This window comes from Marmota marmota, unplaced genomic scaffold, assembly GCF_001458135.2.
Source record: "Marmota marmota marmota unplaced genomic scaffold, marMar, whole genome shotgun sequence".
In the NCBI taxonomy this organism is placed as follows: Eukaryota; Metazoa; Chordata; class Mammalia; order Rodentia; family Sciuridae; genus Marmota; species Marmota marmota.
This window is the reverse complement of record NW_025999969.1, coordinates 4,786,947-4,811,900: the sequence shown is the minus strand read 5'-3', so window position 1 is coordinate 4,811,900 and position 24,954 is coordinate 4,786,947. Positions and strand designations below refer to the sequence as shown.

The following is a 24,954-nucleotide window of genomic DNA, read 5'->3' as shown; positions in this document are numbered from 1 at the left end:
AGGGGAGGGGAGAGGTGGGGAGGGGGGAGGGGGGAGGATGGGAAAGGCAGCGGAGCACAACAGACACTAGTATGGCAATTTGTAAATCAATGGATGTGTAACTGATGTGATTCTGCAATCTATGTATGGGGTGAAGGTGGGAGTTCATAACCCACTTGAATCAAAGTGTCGAATATGATATGTCAAGAAATTTGTAATGTTTTGAACAACCCACAATAAAAAATTAAAAAATAAAAAAAAAAAAAGTACAACTAATTAGATCCCTGTATTTAAATTTCCAGATAGAAAATTATGTTAAGGCAATATGCTTTTCATAAATTGAATAAAAAAAGATTATATGCACTAAAAAAAAATAAAAATAAAAAATAAAAAAGAGATACATCATTTTTTTAAGGGGGAGGTTCTTATTCTTTTTTAAGTTGAGTTAGGGTTTTTGATACATCTTTTTTTTTTATATAAGGATATCAGAGAGCTTCACAGAGGTTCATTCTCAGAATTTTTTTTACAGTATGTATTAAACAATGTAATATTATCTGTCTCCATCATCCTGGGATGTTGTTCCCAATTGGGGAACCCTAGGTTCAGTATATATTTGAATCTCATAGCATAAAAAAGGTGAAGAAATGTCAGTCTTGGAGCCTAAAATGGCCCAGTGTCAGGATAAACAGAAGAGTAAAAAATAAACTGACTCCAGTAACGTCAATTGTCTTATTTGCCACAACCTTGCTGCATTGGCCCTAGGTCCACCTTCAAGTTCTGAAACTTTATTTGCTCTTCTGTAAAATGTCTTGGCTATTCACTGAAAATTCTAAAGGAAACAGGGCATTTGTCTTCAAAATATCGCTTCTATCCATTCTCAATTCTCCAACTTCCTTCTTTTCATACCCAGGCTTATAGATTTGAAGGTAGGTTTTATGCCATCTAGCACCGCAAGCTCAGCATTTCCTTCCCGCTGTTGACACCTCACTGCAAGCCTGAAGGATGAAGCCAGCACACTTTGAATCCTTAACACTGAAAGGTCAGTCTGCTGAAGAGCGACTTTACCAAACACCACATGAGGACATTTATTCCATTTCTTAGTCTGGCACTGTGTGTGGCTGCAGGAAAGTTGTTGACTAGTAAACGTTAACCAAACATCCTATTTTTAGAAGAATATTTAGCTCCATCTTTATAGTGTCTGGACTTGTAACTAGCCATTTCTCTAACATTAAGCTGAGCCACACAAGAAAATTACTACAGTGATAATATTTCCAGGGCACAGTGAGTCACTCTAAAATATCTAAAATGGGAAATAAATAATTTGTGAGGATTTGTTGGCATAATGAGAAGGAGGGCACTCTACTATGGGTGTTCAGTAGTAACTCTCAGGGTTTAACCCGGGGGGAAGTGCTCAATTCCCTAAGAAAGTGGAGAGGTTAGCTTTATTTTAAATACTATTTTAGGGTTATGAATAAGGAAATAAGAATGGGCAGATGCCAGTATCACCAATAATTATCAAGCCGAACTGTTGTAAGTAGCAAGAATGCGGTTTGCTTCTGATGGGAACAGCCCACTTTGGAGGAAGAATGATCAGAGTCACTCCACCAGCTAGGAAAGAGGCTGAGAACCAAAGCCCTCTGAATTCAAATCCCAGGCCACACAGAAAGAAAGGGGTTTCTATCAAAACAGGCCCAATGTCACTGCTATTAGGGGAGGCTGCCTGGTCCCCATGTGAATTAACAGAACTGTTATGTCTGCACTTCCTCCATCTGAAAACCTTCCTTTGCTGCCAACTTTACCTGAGGGGGTTGGGGGGGAAGAAAATTAAAACAAAACATGCAAAGTGTTTACAAAGGCAATGGTAATATACCTGTCTTCATTGTGCCCAACACTGTTTTGATGGAACCTAAGCTTCTTTAAAGATCATTCTCCAACAAACATTTCTCTATAATTTTGGTCTTTTCATAGGTGAAGCGAAAGGAAAGGAGAAAAGAAATGAAACCCAAAACACTATTTACTCTCCCAGCAGAGCAGCATGGTGTAAACAAAAATAATAGTTATGCTCCCAGATTCTGAACCCTCATGGTGCTGCTACAGAAAATAATTTTAATGGTGAGCCAAAGAGTCTTGCAAAACACACAACGAAGCCATAATAAAATGGGATACTTATCCTGTTGCTGTGATTAGACCACTTCCATTCAATAGTGGTAACTAATGACTTGTTTTTCCTTTGGTATTAGGAGCCCTATTACTGTGCTGAGCATAACATACCTCATTTTGTTTTCCCAACTATGCTTGTCTCTCTCTCTCTGATGAATGCAATTCTATATTTATGAAATCACATAAAAATACTGTATAATCCTCCCCATTACCCCTTTCCAAATTGTATAAAATTATTTAGAGGACAATAGAATAATGTACACTCCAATGCATGCATCTTTTCCTCTAACCACTTCTAGCAGATTATCCCCCACCCCCCTTTTTCACTCTCTCTGGCTGGAGAACACACTGTACTTTGGAGATAATTGACTGTGGAATATGATGATGTTTATTCAAAAACAGGTCATACTGACTGCAATTTGAGAGTCTTCCTTTATCCTCTTACTTATTGTCATCCAAAGAAAATGCATAGTACTGTTTCCCACAAATCAGAAATTTGGAATCTTAATTACTTCTTTAGACTTAACCTGCTAAGAAAAATCTACTGCAAATGTGCCCTTATCCCCGAAGATTGTGGCAGTTTGGGAAACTCACCCTAGATTATTCATTTAGAATGAATTGCCATGAGAACAAGTGTGTGTTCATACCATTTTAACAGGATGTTCTACTATTTCTAAAAGAGCACATTATGGCATTAGATTTTATTTTCTCAGAAATATTACAAGTGCATAGTAACTATTCCTATCTGGGAAGCTGTGATGGGAAAGAAAACATGAGTTGTCAATAATATTTGTCATGGTATGAAAAAGAAGATCTTGAGGTCGAACTTTTACTACCATATGCTGCCAGCGATTATCTTATTAAGAAATTCATTAAAAAAATGGAATCATCAAAAAGAAAAAGGTGATAATCAATGAGAAGTGTGTTCCATGCAAATAAATTTCTGTTATAAGCAACATATCCATATTGTATAGGTTAGATTTTTATCCTTTAAGATAACTTTCCTGGGATGTCATTGGGGCTTTAGTCCTCAATCTATAAAATTATTCAATTTTCACTTCTAAGCATAGGCCAGGCACTGGGTAGAGCAGGTGAGGCTGTAGGCATACTGTACCAACAAAGAAGCCAGGTTCCTTTATTCACAGGTAACTTTTCAACATAGAATTCTTGATCCAGCCTAGGTCTCTTTTCTGTATGTTACATAATTTGATTTTTTTGTCACCCTGCTAAATGACATCCCTCCAACACTGAACCCAAATCAGGAATTAGAATTTACTTTGACAAATGTTTACTGAATGCTTTTTGTACCATTTGGTAGATGCTAAGTTAAGAAATAAATGTTCACTATTTCAACTGAAGAACACATCATTCCCCCACACCCTAGGACATCTCATTTCTCACTGTACCAAATTACAAATTACAGAACTTCTGGATTCTGATGTTTCTGGAATGGTATATGGGGTGCTGATTGGTTGAGGCAATCCTCCCCTCAACATATGGAGCACAGCCCCATACAGACTCAAGTAGCATCATCTATATTCCCCTCATACATGAATATGCAGGTCTTGTCTGGTTCAGAATGCCCTGTCTGAGCATGTCAAAATAGTCAGACAAAGCCTGTTCTCAACGAGTTTGTGGGGAAACAAGAACCAAACGTACTGGTAACCTCTTGAGAACAAGCTGTGTTATGAGAGTTATGTTGTACAAGTAAAAAAAAAGGGCGTTTAGAAATGCATCCAAATTTTTAGTATTTGTCTAGATAGAACACAAGCTTTCTCAACAGCTTCCACTGATACCCAAAAAGCATACCACCAAATAGAACCTTTCTCAAAACCTGAATATGAGATTAGAGGCTTTGGACAGCTTAAAGAAGTTACAAAGCTACTTCTCCTTCCAGATGTTATTGGGCACTATATACATATATACATACATATATACACATATATATGTATATATGTATATATATGGATATATATATTTTTAAATATGGGAATCCATGATATTTGCAACTAGTAATAAGAATTATTTCAATCAACTTTTCTGATGCATCCTGGAGTAGGATGATGGAATAACTGAGAACAAGAACCAGATGTCTTCTGGTCTCATCCCTATTCTATCTTCCATACCTAGCAGACCGGGAGGAAATGCTTCCAGGTCTTAGTTTCCTCACGTTTCTTCTCCCACTGAAACCTTTGAGGGCAGGGATTGTCTTCCCCATCTCTGCATGAACAGCACCTGAGATAGGGCTGGGTACACAGCATGCACTCAATAGGTGTCTGTGGAACCAATGAGAAAAACAGGGCTTTGACCCATATTCTATAACTCCCCTCCAATGCTAAAATTTAGATTGGCCAAGAAAACACTAGCATGGTCACTTGAGTGGCTGAGAAAAGGAATGAAAGAGAGAAAGGTTTGATTCCTGAGTCTGAGACACTAGTCCTTCCTTTTTATTAAGGTTTATGTAATTGCACATTGTAGGAAATATTTTCATTCAGTCTTCTGTACAGGTCCCCTTAAAATACATGTCTTATGCTGAACTAGACTGACTGAAGTGGATAGTTCAGTTATGGTCTAAGCAAAGTACACAGTAAATCTGATAGTTCAATGGGAGACAGAATAGGCCACGTCAGGAACAAGACAACAAAAATGAGATCAGAAAGTTAAAAGCCGTTAAATTAACTTCCATGACTCAACTCAAAAGAGTAAAGGAAGAGCTCTATGTTATATAACATAGAGAAGAACTATCCGTCAGAGATGGACCTGGGAAAAATAACTCAACAAATAACTATATGAATAATATACCAACGCATTTTTCAATTATATCCCTGCTATTTTACTTGTAAATTGTATGACTGCATTACCTGCATTTGTCAAGAATGATGGATTCTTTTTGTTGGCATGCTACTCTTCACCCCATCTGATTTTATTTTAATATATCCATGCCATTAGAATAAGCTATCTGGAGAACATCACCATGGGGAGCAAAATTATGTGAAATCTAATGTGTTTCAAATGAGAGTATTCATTCACTGTAAATAGAGGAGCAGCTTTTGTGTAGTCTTGCCTATTATTACTTCTAAAAACTCAGTATACAGATAGCCAATCCTAATGGAGAGTTGTGTTAATACTGCTCACAGGGCTGTTATCTGCCACCATTAAACCTGATGATGACAGTTACGTCACCATTACCTTTTCTCCTCAAATTATGGTAAGAACAGTCATGGAAGCCACAACAAAATCAATACAAGAGAATTTTCATGTTATGAGCAAAGAATTGTATTTTAGCAGTGCAGTGGGAGGTGACCTACTGGGTTCTGTTTAGAATGGTTGGTGCCTACGTATCAGCAGTCTTGGGTATTTCACTAATGCAGTTCCCTGCCCTCAGGTGCTCACAATCCAGTAAGTTGGTGACGACATATCTTATTTGCAAAGAGTAAAAGAACCAACAGATCTTTAGGAGTAGGAAAAAATTATGCAACAACAGCATTTAAATATCCTTATTAGTTCTGCTGCCAGGCCACAGAAGATGATGCTGGCTCAACCACTTGCCTCACATTTCATGTAAGTGACACACTTTGTTAGACCCTTTCTCTGGGCTAAGGAGAGCTCAGAAGGTCAGGAATAGACGGACTTATAGAGAAGAAGAGTCATAAAAATAAGCAGGCAAAATAGAGAAGCAAATGGGATTCAAAGACAGCAGGAACTACTGTGGAGGGGAATTGAGGTTGAGGGAGAGAGAAGGAACAAGTCAAAGCAGAGTTGCAAAGGAACTGTCAAATATCCACCCATTCATCCATGAGTGGGATCACTGAAGCGTGAGGTCTCAGTGGAAAAGTTACCTGGAGCCCATTTCTGGTGAAAGGGAAAAGATAATTTCATTTAGTTGTTGTCACAGAAACTAATTGTGGCTGCTCAGAACAGCAGTATGATTGGATGTTCTGAGACATTATCTTGAAAAATAAAAATGGCAGAGAACTCTGGAGGCCATACTGCTACAACACTGAGGTGATTACCAAACCCTGAATTTAAAAGATATTTTGTTTGCTCTGCCACCACCTTGGTCAAGTAACCAAACAGAACAATACATGTTACCAATGTAGAATAGGTCCAGTAGAAGTGCCACTATAGGCAGCACCAGCCCCGTGGAATGACTTTCCCTCTACCCAGTTTCCCCAGTTCCATCCCAGCCAGCCTTTAGGCCATATTAAATGCCACTTCCTTATAAAGGATTCCCTGAACATTCAGTTGAAATGAACCCTAAATCATCAGGTCATCCAATAGATTTCGTCATTGGCCACTTTGGCTACCCATCTGTTCTACCTTGTATTGTCAATATTATTGCCACATGTCATTCTCACATGGGGTCCAGAATACAGTATATACTAAATAAATATTTGAGTAAGAGAGAGGTGCAAGGAGGGAAGGAGGGAATAAGTGAAGGAATGATTATTTCTAAATAAGCACCTTGAGAAGAGTAGAAGAAATACTTTTAAATGTGGGTTGAGAAAGAAAGTAAAGAAGCTCAGAGGCCCTCATGTGCATCTGCTCCTTCTAAGGAAGGTCCAATGAGGGGCCCAAACAGTGTGTCACTTTTCACTTTCCACTCTAACTGCCCCTTTGTCACATGTTTATGTGGGGGATGTCAAGGGAATTTGGAAACTTGGTTAGGGGAAGTTGAGTTCAGTGGAATATTTTTACAAGGTTTGCAGTCACCATGGTGCATACTTACGTCATTGCCAGTAGTCACTGCATAGGAAGGAGCTCCTTGAATACCTCTAAAGGCACTGTGCCCACTACCCTCCTAGCTCAATGGTGTGGGAGCCAGAAGTCATGACATGAACACATCCTACAACATTCAGCAGGGGAATGATGCTGGTGGAGGAGAGAAGCAGGCACAAAGGGTATGGAAACACAAGTACAATCTGCTGAAAATTCTACCAACAGTCAGATGTATAAGAGTACACACCCGGAGAACTACTTGGTGCACAAGGAGACATTACCTCTTATCAGGAGTGTGCTCGATAACATACTGGAAGCAATTACAAGTGCACCACTGATTTAATTTCTTTTTTTTTTTTTTTTTTGATGTGAATTGCACGGAGCAGAATTTATCAGCTTACGAACCTGCACTAATAGTACAAGTTCTTTTAACAGTTCACAAATAAAGGGAACTTGATGGATGTTTTCCCAAGTTTGACAATCATCTTATATTTTATGTTTCATTACAAATAAAAAGTTATGCAAAATGAAGGAAGTTTTCCAAACTTTTAATATCAGTACTAATAAATTTCCATCAACCATGCTAGAGACTTTCTACTTTCTTTATAGAAAATATTAAAAATTAGGTTGTATGGAGAGGTGATAAACAAATACACAGCCACAAAATTTACCCCCCAAAATCAGGCACTGAATTAATAAAAATTTTATTTTTTTTGATTTTATGATTTTTTGAGGCCTTTTATGACTTTATTATTAGAGGGTGGTCCATTTGCTTTTCTCATTAGAAATGAGTATTCATTTTCTTTTATAATTGCTGTTGGCTAAATTATGTACCCCCTACTTTAATAGGTAATCAAATTAAAAGGAAATCACTAGGGAAGACCCTAATTCAATATGATGGGCATGCTTATAAAAATAGATCAGTACCCGGACAAGCACAGAGGGAAGACCATGGGAAGATATAGCAAGAAAGCAGCCACCTATGAGCCAACCAGAGAGAGAGCATGAGCTAAGCAGAGAGAGAGGGGGGCCCTTAGCAGAAACCAGCTCTGCCAGCAACTTAATCTCAAAACTTCCCAGCCTCCAGAACCATGAGAAAATAAATGGCTGTTTCTTAAGTCAATGGATCCATGATGTTTTGCTATAGAATCTCTAGCAAATTATTACAATAACTGTTCATAATCTGACATTTTAAAAACAAGTTCTCAAAGTTATAAACTTCAGTTATAGGTACACATAAAAACATACACACACACACACACACTTATAAATTAATCACACAGTTCTATATTTAGTGTATCAACTACAGTAGCTAAAGTCAGTGTGGCTTCATCAGAAATCCTTACTTTTTACATATCTTATCACTGAGCAAGTATTTTGGGTTAATTTTACATGTCCTTCTTTGTAAATGGTCTCCTGCTTTATACATTAGTTACTACCAAGTGCTTCAAAGAATTGAATCACTTAATACAAATATTTACTTGGCTTCTGAGTTACGTGAAACCGTATCATCATAGAGTCACTGTCTGCAGATTCCTGTCAGATGGAATATTAAAGAATTCCATATCAGCTTGAGCCTTTCATTCAGTTTCCTGTTTAATGATTTTATATCCTTCAGCTTACATGTGCAGCAACTCCAAGGAGGTGTTCTCTAAGCAAAAATGTTGGGAACTGTGATTTCTCCCACTTTCCGTATATCCCATATTGTTTTGTTTTATGGTCAAGGGGTGAGGATGCCTTGATCAACGATGTGTGTGAAATCACGCAGTAACTTGCCTTCTCTGAAATGTGTCATCATCTGAATATGGGACAATTGTTCTTTCTCTAATCATTTCCATGTGTTCCTTTTGAGGATCGGATGAAATGCTGGATACAAAAATATGTTACTTTAAAATGTTCCCTGTTATTTGATTAAAGGCAATACCCATCAACATGGGCATATAATTATTTTCAATCTTCCCAAATTAGAGGTTTCAGAGTTGTTTTAAAGTCCAGCATAGGCTATGAGACTTTGGATAGTCATTGTCTTAGCTTTAAGTTTCATGTGAATGTGAAGGATGGCTTGTTAGAAAAGTGGAAGCAGCATACTTATTTCATCTCTGATAGTATATAAACCAAAGAATTTCTTATCACTGAGCAAGTATTTTGGGTTAATTAAGAAAGTTATGGGTCAGTAGGGCTTTGTTATCAGTTAATACTGAGAATACAATGCTAGACTTTTGTTAATAGACAATGCTAACAGCAAGAATAAGGGGATATGGAAATCAACGACTTCCTCTTCATGTAACAGCCTCTTGCTAACAGAGAGGCCCTTGCAATAGAAATCAACTTGGGGAAGGAGAAGAAAGGGGAAGAAAGGAAGCAAATGAACAAATGTCAGCATGCTTATGCTTGCATCTCTGAAGAACCTGGTCCTAGCCTAGAGCCCCAGAACTGTCACAGAAGGCTCACCCATCCAGGACTATTCATGTGACCAGGTTTACACTTCCTTGGTTTCCCCAAATAAGGCTCTCCAAACAAACATGGTCCAGGCTCACTCACTGGACATTTTCCCTCCAGTAATGAAACTCCATGTTCTGCCAAAGGTTCCAGAAATGACAGTTTGCGGATATTAATTCATTTATTTAATTCTCTCTCAGGCCAGATCTGTTTTGCATCAATGGGAAATGTGATTAGTAAATGGAACATTCATTTTGTTCGACTCATTCTAAAATTCAGGTGTAAATGGCCTGGATGTTACAGCATATTTTAACATTTCCATTTCCCTTACCCTTTTACAATATCTTCTGTGATGACATAAAATCTTCACACTAATGTACAAAATAGTGTTATACGCCTGGTATTTGGCAAGAAGTTCACATGATTGAGTAAAATCATATTGCTCTCAAAAACCTGATCATTGCTGGTTTTGCTTCAAGTCTTTCCTTCTCGGATCTTGGAGATCTTGTGCTTATGCAGTACACTGGGACTTAGGAAGACTATACCTTGTCCTGTGTCTCAGATGTCAGTGGTGCTTTCCTCTCTGAGGTTCAGTATTATGGACTATTCTCTCCCTCATTCTTAATTCCATTTCACAGATCACCAATCATTCACTTAGTCTGCCAGTTGATTCATATCTGCCTGGCAAGGACACACTGGAAGATGAAAAACGAGAGAGGGTCTGAAGCATTCTATTAGAAAATGTCTAGGAAGTTCTCATGCAGACACAGTAATACAATAGCCTCATGTTACTATAGAACATGAGCAGCTTAGCATCCAGGACCTGGTCAAGATCAGCAGACAACTAGACTTAAGGTTTAAAGGTGGTTTGTTGCACATCAGTGAGGATTTTTGTTAACATTCTTTTATGAAGAGGCACTGTCATAGGTAAAAACTGGGGGGCAAATAGTCTTCGGTGACTAACCTAATATTTCTCTGTTTCCTACCAATGTGAGCAATCATGATTGAGATAGAACCTGCACATATTTTTTTTTTGGAGGGTGGACTACATGAGGCAATTCTTGTGAAATTATCACACAGAGAAATCATAACATATCTTGGGTGTTCTCTAAGACTCACACTTGACTTCTTTTAATACTTGACTTTGCTTATATTTATAAAAGTTCAGAATCCAAAGAATTTCTGGATCAGGAAAACTACTTCATCTCTCCATGTGTCAGTTTATCTGATAAATGAAAATTATAATAAAATCTAGTTGAAAGTTGTAATGGAAAAATAAAACCTAACCATGGAAAGGGCCTAGCATAATACTAACAAAAATAACCAGTATTGCCAGGCTATTAACCAACAGAACTCTAAAGCCTTTAACAAGACCCTCTATCATTTAAATTTTTAGTCCTAGTCTCTGTCTTAAACACTTCAAAGTATAAGGAAAATCCTTCACATAGATGTGGCATTTTATCATCAAAAATGACCTCTACACCTGTCATCACACTTGAGGCCACAGTTTTTCTTATAGTTTGGAACTCAAACTCAAGTAGACACCACATGGGTTAAAGGGAAGGCTGGGAAGCTTGGGTGGCAGAAGATGGGTGAAGTGTGGAATATAAAACTTGAGGAAATCATACATGAAATGAATGTCACATATGAAGCACACCAGGACTTTCCCACACAGTCAAAGCCGTGTCACAGCAGTGCCAAGCTACATGAATAAGCTGTGTTCAGAGGGTGATTATGAGAGCAACACCTGCTCATTTACTAAGCACTTGCACAGCAGCTAACAATCCAGGCAAATTCCTGCTCTTCTGACATATTCTAGGGGAAATGAACAAAGAACAAATGATTCAAATATATAACATGTTAGGTGGTCAAAAATTTTGGAGGAAAATAAAAGAGTATAGGAGAATGGAGACTTCAAGGTACAAAAGCACATGAGGCAGAGTGGTCAGGAAGCCTTCTCCAGCTAAATAACATTCAGGTGAAGTCTCACAGAAACGGAGGAAATGAGCCATATGCATATCTGGTTGTTCCAAGCAGGAGGTACAGGAAAGCAAAGTCCCTGAAATAGGGGAATGCCTGATTGCAGACTGGCTGGAGCAGAGTGAAAGGAAATGGGAATGTGAGTTCAGAGAGTAGATGTGTAGACAGGGAGCCAGGCTCTGGAAGCCCAGCGCCGACATTTTCTCAAGGGAAGAGTTTGAATGGGACCGTGAAATAATATGACATATACAGAGCTGCTCTGCAATGGGAACAAGATGAAGAGATACTAGGGTGGCAGCAGCAGAGCAAGATGGGGTGGAGCTTGCTCACAGCATGAGTGGCAGAATTGGTAGAAGGAAAGAGATTTTAGATATATTTTAAAGGAAAGATGGAAGCATTCGCTGTGTGAAATACCAGAGTCAAGAATGAGTTCAGGGATTGGGCCTGAGCTCCAGGAAGAACAGAATCACCATTTTTGGAAAGAACAATAACTGTATGTAAGAGGAAAAGTGCGGGGAGACTGGGAGGTAACGTCTCCATTACTGACCACGGATGATGAAAGAAGATTCATTGGGCTGGATGAAGCAAAGGCAAAGCCTCTCAAACTGACCACAGCAAAAGAAAAAGGACTACAATAATGCAGGCTGGAAAATTAACTTCAGTTCCGGAAACAGATTGCATCTAAATGAAGATGAACTTATTGGTAAAGTGAACTAGGATCTGAAGGGTAGAAGAGATCAAGAACATACCTGGAAAAAAAAATCTATTAAATATATCTATTTAAAGTCCCACAGAACTTGTGGATTCATGTCAATTTAATAAATGCTATTTCACATAATGACTGATTGACTGACTGATTCATTCATTCTGGAATGCCTAATACACAAAAGACATTATGTTAGGCATACAAAAATTGAAATGAAAATAAATTTGGTTTCTACTCTCGAAGAACACAATTTTCACTTGGGTATACATACAACATGATTAAAATTAACTGGGGTGGGAAACATGTAGCAGAATTAGGACTCTCATACAAGTGCAGATAGGAAATGTAGTGTTGTAAACTATGTTGCTCCTTTGGAAAGCAGTCTAAGTTCTATGCAATAAAGTATTATTCAAAAAGAAAAAGAAAAAGAAATGAAGTACTCATACATACTACAAGATGGATGAAACTTGGGAAACATTAGGCAGTGAAGAATCTAATCACATATGACAATATATTGTCTGATTTGAAATGCCCCAAATTCATAAATACATAGATTAAAAAAGTAGTTGATTAGTGGTTACCTACACTTAGAGGGTTTGGAGAAAATGGAAAGTGATTGCTAATGGATATGTGGTCTTTTTCTGGAGTGAGGAAATTGTGATGATGGTTACACAACTCTTCTAATATCCTAAAATAAAATTTAACTGTATACTTTTGAAAGGATAAATTCTATAATGTTCAATGATCTCAGTAAAAATATTACTCATTAAAAGTATCTAATATTGTACATATTATCATAAAAGAATGAAAATGTACACAAGAAATCCAGAGAAAAGATAAACTAATAATAAAGGGATTTGGTGAATAGCTAAGCTTCTCTAAGAGGTTTATACCAGAGTTAAATAGGAGTTTACCAGGCTTGGAGAAACAGGAGGGAGAAAATATTCTTCAAGAAGCAGGCTAGTTTTTAATTTTGATCGTTACTTCTTTCCTTTCTGAAAACTGCACTAACTGTTGCTATACAATCCAGCCCAAGATCTACTGGATAAGAAAGAACAGTTGAAGGATGTCCAAATAATTTTAAAGAAAATTTAAGTTTTGCAAAAGTTCTTTCCATATTTTTGATGTGGGGCCAGAAAACTTTTTCTGGGGAAGGGTATGTAGGTTGTGTTTTGAGCTTTGTATGTCACATGGTTTCTGTGGCACCTTCTCAGCTCACTGCTACACTGTGACAGTAGCTAAAGATAATGTCTAGATCACTGACTATGGCTGTCTCCTACCAAGTATCATTTATAAGACTAAGTAGTAGCAGGTGAGATTTAGCAGGACCATAATTTGCCTGGTTCAGTTCCATATTTCCAGGATGCCTTCCTGAAATCCTCTCCAATTCTCACTTTCCTGTCCTTGCAGACACCACTAGTATCAGTTGCCTTCTGGATAAACTACTTTATTAACGTTTGTGTCCTTTGGTTGGGATGGTGCAGGATTAAAAATAGGGTTTCCAAATACCCTCTGCTCTACTTTCTATCTGACATGTTCCACAAAGGCCCATGTATTAAATGCTAGTTCTCCAGTACTATTGGGAAGTGGTGGAAACTTTAAGAAGGGCCTAGTGAGAGGTCATTAGGTCCTGGACAGAGGGCCTGCCCTCAAAGGGGACTGAGGTACCTCAGTCTCTTCCTCCTCTCCATTTCATAGTTCAGTCCTGAGGTGATCAACTTTGTTTCTCCATAGGCTCCCTGCCACAACGTACTTCCTCACCACAAGTTCAAAAGAAGTGGGCCTTTCCTCATAAGTTGATGACCTTAGGTATTTGTTATTAGAATGCTAACGAACACACTATTGACAGTACTTATATCCAAATTCAGCTTAAAGACTACGTCAAACAAAGAATAGCTAATAGATTCATAACAAGTACAACCAGTGCACTTATATCTTGTTCTTTCATTTCATAATAATTCCTATATGTACACTAAAAAATAAAGATAGTATCTGTATTTGCGGACTTATAAATATGCCAAATATTCATAAAGACTGAATAAAATGGTGCCTATGAACTTGAATTTGGATTTTTAGTTTGACGTCCTTATTTCTTAATGTAACATTTACTGAATCTTTGATTTTGAATAATATTAAATAAATATTTTGTTCCAGAAACATAACTCTAATTTTTTTATTTTCTAAACTTGGCTGGGCAAAAGGAGTAGTTTATGTCTGGCCAACTATACAGTGAGTGAACACATATAAACAGAGACAGGAACAGAGGCAAGTTGCAGAGCAGAGGAACACCGGGGTGGTCTTAGTGAGAACCTAAGTTCTCATCCTCCCTTGGGCATTCGGTGGTGGTGAGATCCTAAAAAAGCTGCCTCTTGAACATATGGTAGAGTTTTCACCATATATCAAAGTACTTGGTGAATTTTGTATACGATTATAAAAATGTTCTATGTTGTTATTATACATTTCAAAATGTTATTTTAAGTAAGCAACCTTCTGAAACAAACCGATGTGTATTTTCTAAAGAACATTCCTTGAATTCCAAGATGAACTAGAATAAATACGATATTATTTGCTAAGATTCTTTGCAAAAGTTGGATTTTCCATCTTTCACAAAACCAAAGAGCTAAAATCACAATCAAATCTTTGTTTCTGGGACAATGACATTTTTGGACTTGTACTAATTGAAAATATTTTGATGTCTGCTACAGGAAACTTTCTAAGATTCTGCATGCAAAATATGTCAAAGATTTTCTCTTCATCACTGACACTATATACTAATAATGGTCAAATTTCTGTTTACTGGAGATGAGAACAACTATATCCTCTCATCTGAAATAGGACAGTATGAATGTCTACAGCTGGGCAACAAGGAAATAAGATTCCTCAAGGGAACGATCAGTAAGTAAGGTAGTTGTTTTACGATGAAAATGGAATAAAAAAAAGACCAAACTGATAAGTTGAAGTGAGTTCTCTCACTCTGTAAAAATTTTGAAAATTACCAGAATCTTCTGTTAAAATTACTTATTTAGAATTTCAAATACAAGGGGAAACTGGGATGTTTCTTAACCTCCAAATATGAAAAATATCAGACAAATAAATAATATTTACAGACATTTCTTAGTGTACTGGGATATCTATCCTGATGATAACATTTAAAATCAGTAGGCAGAGATTATGGAATAAGTCAAAATCTTAGATAACCTAAGAAAAATTTTTTCATAGGAGTAACTATGAGCTAGAACAAGGAACATTAGAATAGGAGCCATTTTCTACTATCAAGAGTCCTTACAAAAATGAATATGGAGTTATGTATAAAGCTAGGAGAAAAGATCATTTTGGCAGCTGGGCATGGTGGCCCACGCCTGTAATCCCAGCAGCTTGGGAGGCTGAGGCAGGAGGATAGTTAATTCAAAGCCAGCTTCAGCAAAAGCCAGGCACTAAACAAGTCAGTGAGACCCTGTCTCTAAATAAAATACAAAATAAGGCTGGGGATGTGGCTCAGAGGTCTGAGTGCCCCTGAATTCAATCCCTAGTTATACCCTCCCACACACACACACACACACACACACACACACACAAAGATCATTTTGGCAATATTAATATTCTACTTTTTAAAGGCCATTTACTATTCATTTCACTTGTCTTAGACTATTCTTAAGCAATGCTGAGAAGAACCTGTGTGGTATAGAAAGAAGAGTTTGTTTCCTACTCAAATGTTCCACTTACCAATTATATATCTTTTTACTTTTCACAGCTATTCAGGCCTCAATTTTTTTTCATCTAAGGGTATATTACCTAGTGATACTGCACGTTGTTTATATGTCTGACAATTTCTGTGGGTTCGTCTATGGATATAGAGAATAGAGGATCTTATTTTTTCTAGTTTACAAATTTAAAAAATACCATTTCTTCAGTTAGTAAGTAAATATTTTAAATATAGGAAGTTAATTAATGGAGAGACAGTTATCCATAAAGAAAATAAAGATAAATTGTTTGCAGATGAAATGATCAGGTAGAAGAAGAGATGAAGAAATCATAAAGAAGCTAATAGAAGTATTAAGTTCAACAAGGGCACATGATGCAGATCAATATGCAAAAATTCATCTGTATTTCTCCATAATAATAATAATTGCAAAACAAAATGTTAAGGTACCATTTCTAAGAGCATCCAAAAATATTAAATGCTTAAGGTAATTTTAAAAATTACAAAAATTTAATACATCATTGAAAGAAATTAATGAAGACTAGAGATATACCATATGTGTGAGTTGGCAAACAATGTTGTTAAGTTATAAGCTGTTTTCAATTTGATCTAGATTCAACACAAACTCGATCAAAATCACCACAGGCTATTTTACAGAAAAAGATAAGCTAATGATAAAATTTATGTGGAAATGAAAAGGACTTAGAACAAAGTTCTCTTCTGAAAGAGAATAAAGATAATGTACTTTCTTTGCCTGATTTCAAAATGTACAGAAAAGTGAATGATCGAAATAGTGTGACATTGACACACACACACACACACACACACACACACACATATATAACACTAATGAAATGGGAAAGTCCACACAGACACACACAATTAACTTTTGTCAAAGATATCTAGGTGATCAAAGAGAGAATAGAAGTATTCCACCCAATTACATTAGGGGAAAAAAAAAGTACCATTGGTAAAAAATGAATTTTGACACTTATTCCAAATCAGGCATTCAATTAACTTGAAGTGAATCACAAACTTAAATTTACATTTTAAAACATATAAGAAAAGAAGAGAATAAAACTTTGGTACCTCACATAGGCAAATATCTTAAGAAATACAAAGTACTAACTATTGAAGACAAAGTGTTAAATTGACCTTCACCAAAATTAAAAATGCCTGCTCCTTCAAAACCAAAATAATGACAATGAAAAGATAAGTTACAGATGAAGAAAAAATATTGCCAATGCATTTGTCTAAGGACTCTTATTCAGAATATAGAAATCACTCCTATAAATATCATAAGAAGAAAAAGTATTTTAAAAATGGGGAGAATATGAATGGCCAATACATGTATGAAAGATGTTCCACAGAATTATTCAAAAGGTAAATATAAATGTGCACCACAAGGAGATGCAATCATAAACCATGAAAATGGCTAAAAGACTGATAATACCAGGTACTATTAGAATCAGGGAAAAACTAACTGAACCTGATCCCAGTCTTCTCTCATACATACTGATAAGATGTGAAATGGTGCGTTGTGGCTTTTCTTGTATTTTTTTGTTTGTTTTGTTTTTGTTTCTTTTTCCTTTGTTTGTTTTTGTGGATTGAACACAGGGACCTGAGCTGGCTAGGCAAATAATTAATATATCCCTAGCCCTCCATCCTTATATTTATGCTATAGTTTGGATAGGTGATGTTCCCAAAACCTCATGTGTGAGACAATGCAGGAAATTTCAGAGGTTAACTCATTGTGTTATGAGAGACTTAACTTGATCAGTGCATTAATTCACAAATAGAGATTAACTGGGTGGTAACTGTAAGTAGGTAGGTATATATTTTGTTCCCGGTCTGCAGTCTTTTTCTCTCTCTTATTGCTTCCTGGTGCTATGTCCTGAGCTACTTTCCTCTACCACACTCTTTCACCATGGTGTTCTGCCTCACCTCAGACCCAGAGCAATGGGATTGGTCATCTATGGAATGAGACTTCTGTAATTGTGAACCCTCAAATAACCTTTTTGTCCTTTAAATGTTTATTGTCAGGTTTTTTGGTCACAGTGAAGAAAAAGTTGACTAAAACTATTTAATTCAGGAAAAATGAAAGTATGTATATACAAAGACTTGTACATAAATGTTCTGAAAAATTTTACTTTTGACTCAAAGTGGGAAAAAATAATCCCCTCATACAGGTGAATTGTCAAGAAAGGGTAGTGTATCCATACAATGGAACACTGCTTAGCAATAAAAATGAATTCTTGATACACATGATGTGAACACATCTCAAGTACAGTGAGTTGGAAAAAAAAAAAAAAAACAGAAGCAAGATTTATGTTATAGGAATAGAAAAAAAAAAAAAAGAATCTGCATTGTTGGAAAACAAGAACAGTTGCCTGGGGTTAAAGGTAGAAAGAATTTACCATAAGGCACAAGAGAGTTCTGTGTGGTAGTTTAAATCTTCCACGTCTTGATTATAATGATAGTTACACAGATGCATACCTTTGCCCCAAGTTACTCAATTAAAATGGGCACCTTTTATTGCATGAAATCACATCTCAATAATATGAATCAACTAATTCTATGAACATAGAAGGGGAAGGGATAGAAAGTGAAAAAGATTCTGTGTATGTATGAAAACTAATCTAGCTACTTTGAGTATTGAGCAGATTTGTGTTTTTGCTGAACAACCTAGTATTACTTATTTTAGGATGGCAAAGGAAATTTCTCTCAGCATATTCATTAAGGATGTACTGGGGCTGGGATTGTGGCTCAGAGGGACAATGTTCACCTCACATTCATGAGGCACTGGATTCGATGCTCAGCACCACATTAAAAAAAATAAAATAAAGATATTGTGTTCACCTATAACTAAAAAAATACATATTACAAACAGAATGTATTAATATGTTAATAATGTCTTAATAGTAATATTCTTGTTTAGTGAATACACTTAAAGGAATTTAAGCATCAAATAATAATAATAAGTAGTAGTACTAGTATTTGAGCGCTAAAATAATAAAAACTAATAATAATTCTCCGTATTAGTTACTCTGAGGGACACAAAGGTTTCAGATACTATCTGAAACTTGGAGTTAAATTGACTCTGGGGCATACATTGGTGGAAAATGGTTACATAAATGATGGTAGTATAATAAGAGTATAAAAACTTCCAAAAAAAGAACAAGAAATAATGTGCAACTTGATTTTAAGAAGAGGAGAAGTCTTCATGAGAAAGATTAACACTTTACCTGGGACTTCATGGGTCACATTTGAATGTGCAAATATTTTCTTCACTTGGGGGAGGACAGAGAAAGCATACCAAGAAAGAGCTTAGTGTGCAAAGCTATAGAGAGAACTAACAAAAAAACATAACTTATCAACTGGAAGCCTAGATGCTCAAAGGGGGAGATAAAACTGGAAAGCCAGTAGGGGTTTCAATGTATTCCTTGTATGTCAATGTAACTGGAGACAGCTTTTTGAAGTTTCTGAAAAGGGTAATTAATGCTAAGGGGAGCACTAGTAATACAACTAATTAATCTGACAGTAGGTATAAGATAAATGGGGGTGAAGAGTGGCTAGAGGAAGAGATACTTGATAAGAAGCCATCCCAAAAGTATGGGTGAGAAATAGAACTGAATTCAATAGGAAGTGGACAAGAGAATTAGATTTTAGACATGGTGGAAACAAAAAGAATTTGGGGATTAATCTCATGTGTATAAAAGTGAAGAGGAGATCCAGATCTAAAACTCATCCGCCCCTCCAACCTAAATCTCATCTTCATTAAGCTTACTTCCATGTCTACTTGTGTCATGACCATACCAAAGCCACATCCAATGGTGCTGATATGGAGCTCCTGCCACTCAAATACTCAAAAATACTAAGATCCAGGGGATTTCAAAGGAAAAAGCATAAGGACCATCTTTGGAAGTCCTGATTTGGAATTGTGGCTCTCCCAGGAATTTAACATGTGACCTTAAGTGGATAATCTCATCCCTGAGCTTTTGAATCTTCATCAGTAATAGAAATAAAATCTTCTGCCTATGTTTAATATTCACAGACATTTAGGAGGTACACTAACTGAAAAGTTCTGTCCAAAAGGAATTACAAAATACTGTCACCGACCTCCTCGAGCCATGTCTTCCATTCTCATCTTCACACATGATCAGATATTGGCAACTGACATGAGGTGGTGGTACATTTATATGTATATCCACATGTGTGTGTGTGTGTGTGTGTGTGTGTGTGTGTATCTCCATCCCTATTGCAAAATATTTAGCACAGGGAATGCTATCAAGAAGGTTCTCTTTAAAATGCCAGCAATGTCTTTTCAGTGCACCCAATATACATGTCAATATAAGAAACTTAAGCACCCTGATGCTATTGGAATGTCTGAAATGGTACTATATCAACACTCCCAAATATAGGTGTCTCTTCAATACTGACCCTCACAGTTCCTCTTCTATGAACCATTAAATATTCCTCAAACCTCAAAACTAAATGAAAAGAAATGATCTATTCTCACTTTTGAGGAGAAACATTTTATGCTAGACGGAGAGATGGTTTGAGGACCTTTAAGGTCTCAGTATCCTGAAGGATGCCTTCAAGGAAATTTCAATAATAGATGATTTTAGAATTTAACATAACCTCCATAGGTGGGATAAATTCACCAACTTCTGTAGTGTGAGCAGAACACTGCTTTCATGTACTACATGGCAAATATCTGCTCCTGTAACAGCGATCCATTTGTGGTTGGTTTTAAGTCCCTTTTTTTTTTTTTTTTTTACTGTCTCTGGTTTCTAATGAAAAACCTGTTTTTCAATCATTCCTCCCAATGTGCACTGTTTTCCTCTAGCTGCTTTCAATATTATTTTAGTTTAATTACAATGTTTTGGGCCATTATTTTCTTTGGGTTTATCTTTGAAACTTATTTGGGGTTTATTACCTTCTAGAATATATAAGCTTATATTTTTTCACTAAGTTTGAGAAGTTCTAGTCATTTTGCTTCAAATATTTTTATCTGCACCAATCTCATTCTCTTCTGAGATCTCAATGACATGAGAGTTGAACTTCTTATATAGCCACCAAAGATTTCCAAGTCCCTTTTCATTGCTTTTCGATCTTTATCCCTCCCCTTTGCAGACTGTATGGTTTCTGTTTATCNAAAAAAAAAAAAAAAAAAAAAAAAAAAAAAAAAAAAAAAAAAAATATCTGCTCCTGTAACACAGCTGAGGTTGACCTAGATTCCGTTTTAAGATAAGAAAAAGGGTCTAAAGGTGCTTTGCTACTGTGGGCTTGGAATCATGACTGGTCAATAGGTTCTGGCTCTGGCACTTTTAAGCTAAGCCACCTTCTCTGAATATTGAAGAAACTACATAACTTACCTCACAGAGATGTGAAAATAATGCATGGGACAAAAATCCGGTGAATAATACAGAAGCATGGAGTTAATATATTAGCTTTTCTAACTCAGCAGAGAGAAAAGATTTCCACTGTATCTTTAAGAGGATTTCCAGCCAGAAGGCAACATTTTTCCCTTATAAAGACTTGCTTATAACAACATTTTTCAAGGAACTCAGCTCAGATGGTACAGGAAACACATTATGGCCTACTGCACCATGCAAATTCACTGCTCAGCACATTATGGGAACACAGATATAATCCTGGTCCCCTAAGCCTTGTAGGTTCTGATTTTATCTTTCTTCCTTTTTCGCTCTCCCCCATTCCCTTCTTCTTTCTCTTCTTTTGTATGCACTACAGTGTAAGAACAGTAAAGCAGCTTATCTCCAATGTATCATTTTTTATTTTTCTTCAGTGGGTTTAATGCCAAATTCCCCAGAAATTTGCAATTTTATAAAGTAACACTGTTTCCAGATATAAAGGTAACTTTTCCATCAGTGACCAAAAAAATTAGAAATAAATAAAAGCCAGTGGAAAAGCAAATAGCCCTAACTTGGCAATTATTTAGCCCTCGGAAATTTCCAAGCCCTTTTGCAATTATTAATTAATTAATGAAGATGACGTTCCCACTTTACTGAGGTTGAAAGCAAATAAAGAGGTCTAAAAGTTTTCCTCAAATTGAAAGTGGAATATCAAGGAAGAACTCATGCAAGTAGTTACATCATTAAGCCAAATAGAGTCAAGATGTAGAAAATAAGGTCAACTGTGCCCAGGTGCAGTTGAACAAAGGAATGTTCTCCTCAAGACCAACGGTGAAAAAGCCCACTCCTCCATCAGCCCAGGCACCCACAACACACACAGAATATATCTTGTAGCTGTATCAGTCCCTTTCTTCCTTTCCCAAAGCACAGACAGATGGCTAAATGTCAACCTCTAGCCACTCCCCTTAATAATCACAGCGAAAAGTACATAATCTGATTCTCATTTTTAAAATGCTCAATTGAATATGATGTGAAAACACGACACTGTTGAAAAACAAATATTTAAAAAATTTAAAAAGTGATATGAAATCCGCCGATTCCTCTGTAATAGTGTAATAGATCATCTTGAATAACTACTTTACTCACATAGTAAACAAAATGAAGTTGCATGATTTCTGGTGAGTAGTTAATAAAAATTCATTCCATCACCCAAAGCAGGATGATGAAACAGATTTAATGTTAAGGATGTGGCTGCACTCAAGCTCTTAGATTCAGGCTTTACAATGAACTCTGATTCTTTTTCCTCTGTTGTTTCTGAATGTTTAACAGGGACTAGCCTGAGGATTCAATGTGGTAACTGGTAAACAGAGCACTTGAAGATTGGCTCAATCAAGGATTCCCTCCAAGTAGATGGGAAGCTTTTACTATCTCCAATGTAAGGTTCTCCAAGTGGGATAACAGCACCCTCAGAGACTGTCTCTTTTCCTTTTGATTATCATCCTTTGAGTCAGGTTGTCTTGGCCAAGGCAAAATTGCTTACCTATTAGAACTTAAATGTTGCTACCCACTGTTCCAACTTACTATTTTATTTTATTGTAATCTTGACTTATTGCAGTTGCAAAAAAAAAAAAAAAAAGCGAGGTAAAGTTCAATAATCTTAATTTATCTAAACTGGTTTCTTTCTGGGGCAGGGGGGACTAATGTAAATCTACCGTCATGTTAACAAACGCAAGTCGTACAGATTGCCTATTTTGGATAAGCCTGCTTTAAAAAACAAACACGAAACCCGTTTAATAACATTTATCATCATAAAGAGACAATGCTTTAAAATCATGTAACATTTTAACTTCGAATCTTGATATTGGACAATGAACATGGCTGTCCCACTTTGTATAATGGTTATGCATGATGTTGACAGATTCCTCCAAGCCCTTCAGAGGCCCCATCTAAGAAGGTCTCTAGTTCTCTAAGGAACCTGATATCCACTTAGAACACTATTAATAGAGCAGAAACTTACATGTGAGAAGAATGGTTTAGTAGAGACCTTGAAGGAAATTTTTGTTATGAGGTTGAGTATGAGAATGGATCTGTCTGGAAATCGACAATCTTGTCAAAACTATGGAAAGGAATGAAATATAGATACATAGTCCAATCTTCCATCCAATACATCCCCCCAGTTACGATTCAGCTGTAGACTAATGGAAGGCTTTCAAATTCCTGATACCTCACAGTTCTAACTGAAAGGAAAGGAGGGCTCTGTTCCAACATAATGGCTGGAAGCCAGCTCCGTTTCTTCGCCTCACCATTTCCAGTAATTCTCATTGGTTCCTATGTCATGGTGGGAGTAAAAAATATGGTGTTGGTTTAGTACTAATAGAAAATCCCAGTTGTTGTCAGTGGGATGTTGAGTATTATGTCTTATGTAGAAAGCGGAAGAAACTGAATGCACTGACTAAAAAGTTCAAGGAGCAGAAGATAACTAGTATTCATAAAGGATTTTTAAGCATGCGTGGGTTAAAGGGTGAAAAGTGAGATTCTTCTTGGAGGATCAGTCATGTGAATAAACAAGGGGCAACAGACCAGTCCTGCTGTGCTGCAACTTCTCTGAGCAAACTCTGAGGTGTCGCCTTGCTTAAATCCTTTTGGCCTCGGCCATCTCCTGAGTCCTTGGCCACCTGTTCTACCCCTGCAACCACTGTGGAGCCAACACATGAGCCCAATAGCAGCTCACCTCAAACCTATCCTGCACACTTGCCACTTATAGATCTGGGAATGTTCTCTATCTGCTAAAGTGTAAGATGATGCATGCTTATTTAATATGTAAGCAAATGAAACTTGTGTGAGGAAATTCCTGCTCCAAAGAGGGATGTTTTGATGGACAGGAGGATAATTTTCTCTTTCTTTGCAAAATCAGATTTTCCTGAGATACTATGGTTGATGTGGCTTTTTGGGAGATGATCCTTTAAGAATGAGCAATTAGTTGTACCTGCTATTATAAAGTAGCCCCATTGATGACATATTTGCAAATAAAATCTCTCTCCTTCCTACTTGACTCTTTCATCCCTGGGATTGTATTTGCTAATGAACAACAGAGTAGCCTGTGCACTTTGGCCATCAGCTTTGCTTTCTGGTGAAGGTGTACTAAATGAGGCCCACTTTTTCCCCATCACTGTGTTCATGAATTTCTTACCTTTGGCTGCAGTGGTGGCGAGGGGGCTGACACAGGATCTGTGATATAGGTCTTCTTGGAACCAGGGACTGGATACATCCCAGCAGGGTTCTGGTTCCCCATCACAGGAGGAGTGTACCCTTGTTCTCGCTTCCAGGTATTTGGGTGACCCTGCAGACCATAGGCAGGATCGGAGTCATTTCTGCCCCCATAGGCAGACCCTCCTCCATAATAGGGTTCATAATAGCGTCCTTGGTTGGGGGCATAGCCAAACCCAGGCTCGGGTTGAGGACCTGGTGGTGGAACATATGCATAATCTGTGCCTCCCCGGCTTGAAGGAGGTGGACACTGCCCAGAGGCAGGGACTGGCTGAGTGTTATAGCCATGGGACCCTGGGCCATAAATCTGTCCAGATGAAAGGCCACCCATGTAATGAGGGCTAGGCTGGGCTGACTTCACTTGCACATTGAAGGTAGGCCTTGAAGGGGTCGATGCCGTGGTGTAGGAGGCTGGAACTGGCTGAGGCTGGGGTTTGAGTGTTCCAATTGGAGTCACAGGGATGGGGCCAGCCTGAGGTGCAGGCTGTGGCTTCGTTGCAGACTTTTTGGTTGCTGTAAGAGGAGGTTGGTTTGGGATGACCATTCTCTTGTGTCCTGTGACAGGAGTGGAGACTGGAGGAGAGGCTGTTGTACTAGTAGAGCCCTAAAGAAAGAGAGGGAGGGAGGGA

The 24,954-nt window shown here is 37.3% G+C and overlaps 1 protein-coding gene across 12 annotated transcripts in view; it reads right to left on the bottom strand.

The window, feature by feature from the left end:
- LOC107154372 (LIM domain containing preferred translocation partner in lipoma) overlaps nt 1-24,954 on the bottom strand; it is a 608,084-nt gene that overhangs the window by 229,925 nt on the left and 353,205 nt on the right. For all 12 annotated transcript variants that reach the window (XM_015499986.2, XM_048804054.1, XM_048804052.1 and 9 more), the window contains one exon: nt 24,249-24,929. In XM_015499986.2, coding sequence (XP_015355472.1) covers nt 24,249-24,929 — 681 coding nt within the window. The remainder of the gene's footprint in view (nt 1-24,248; nt 24,930-24,954) is intronic.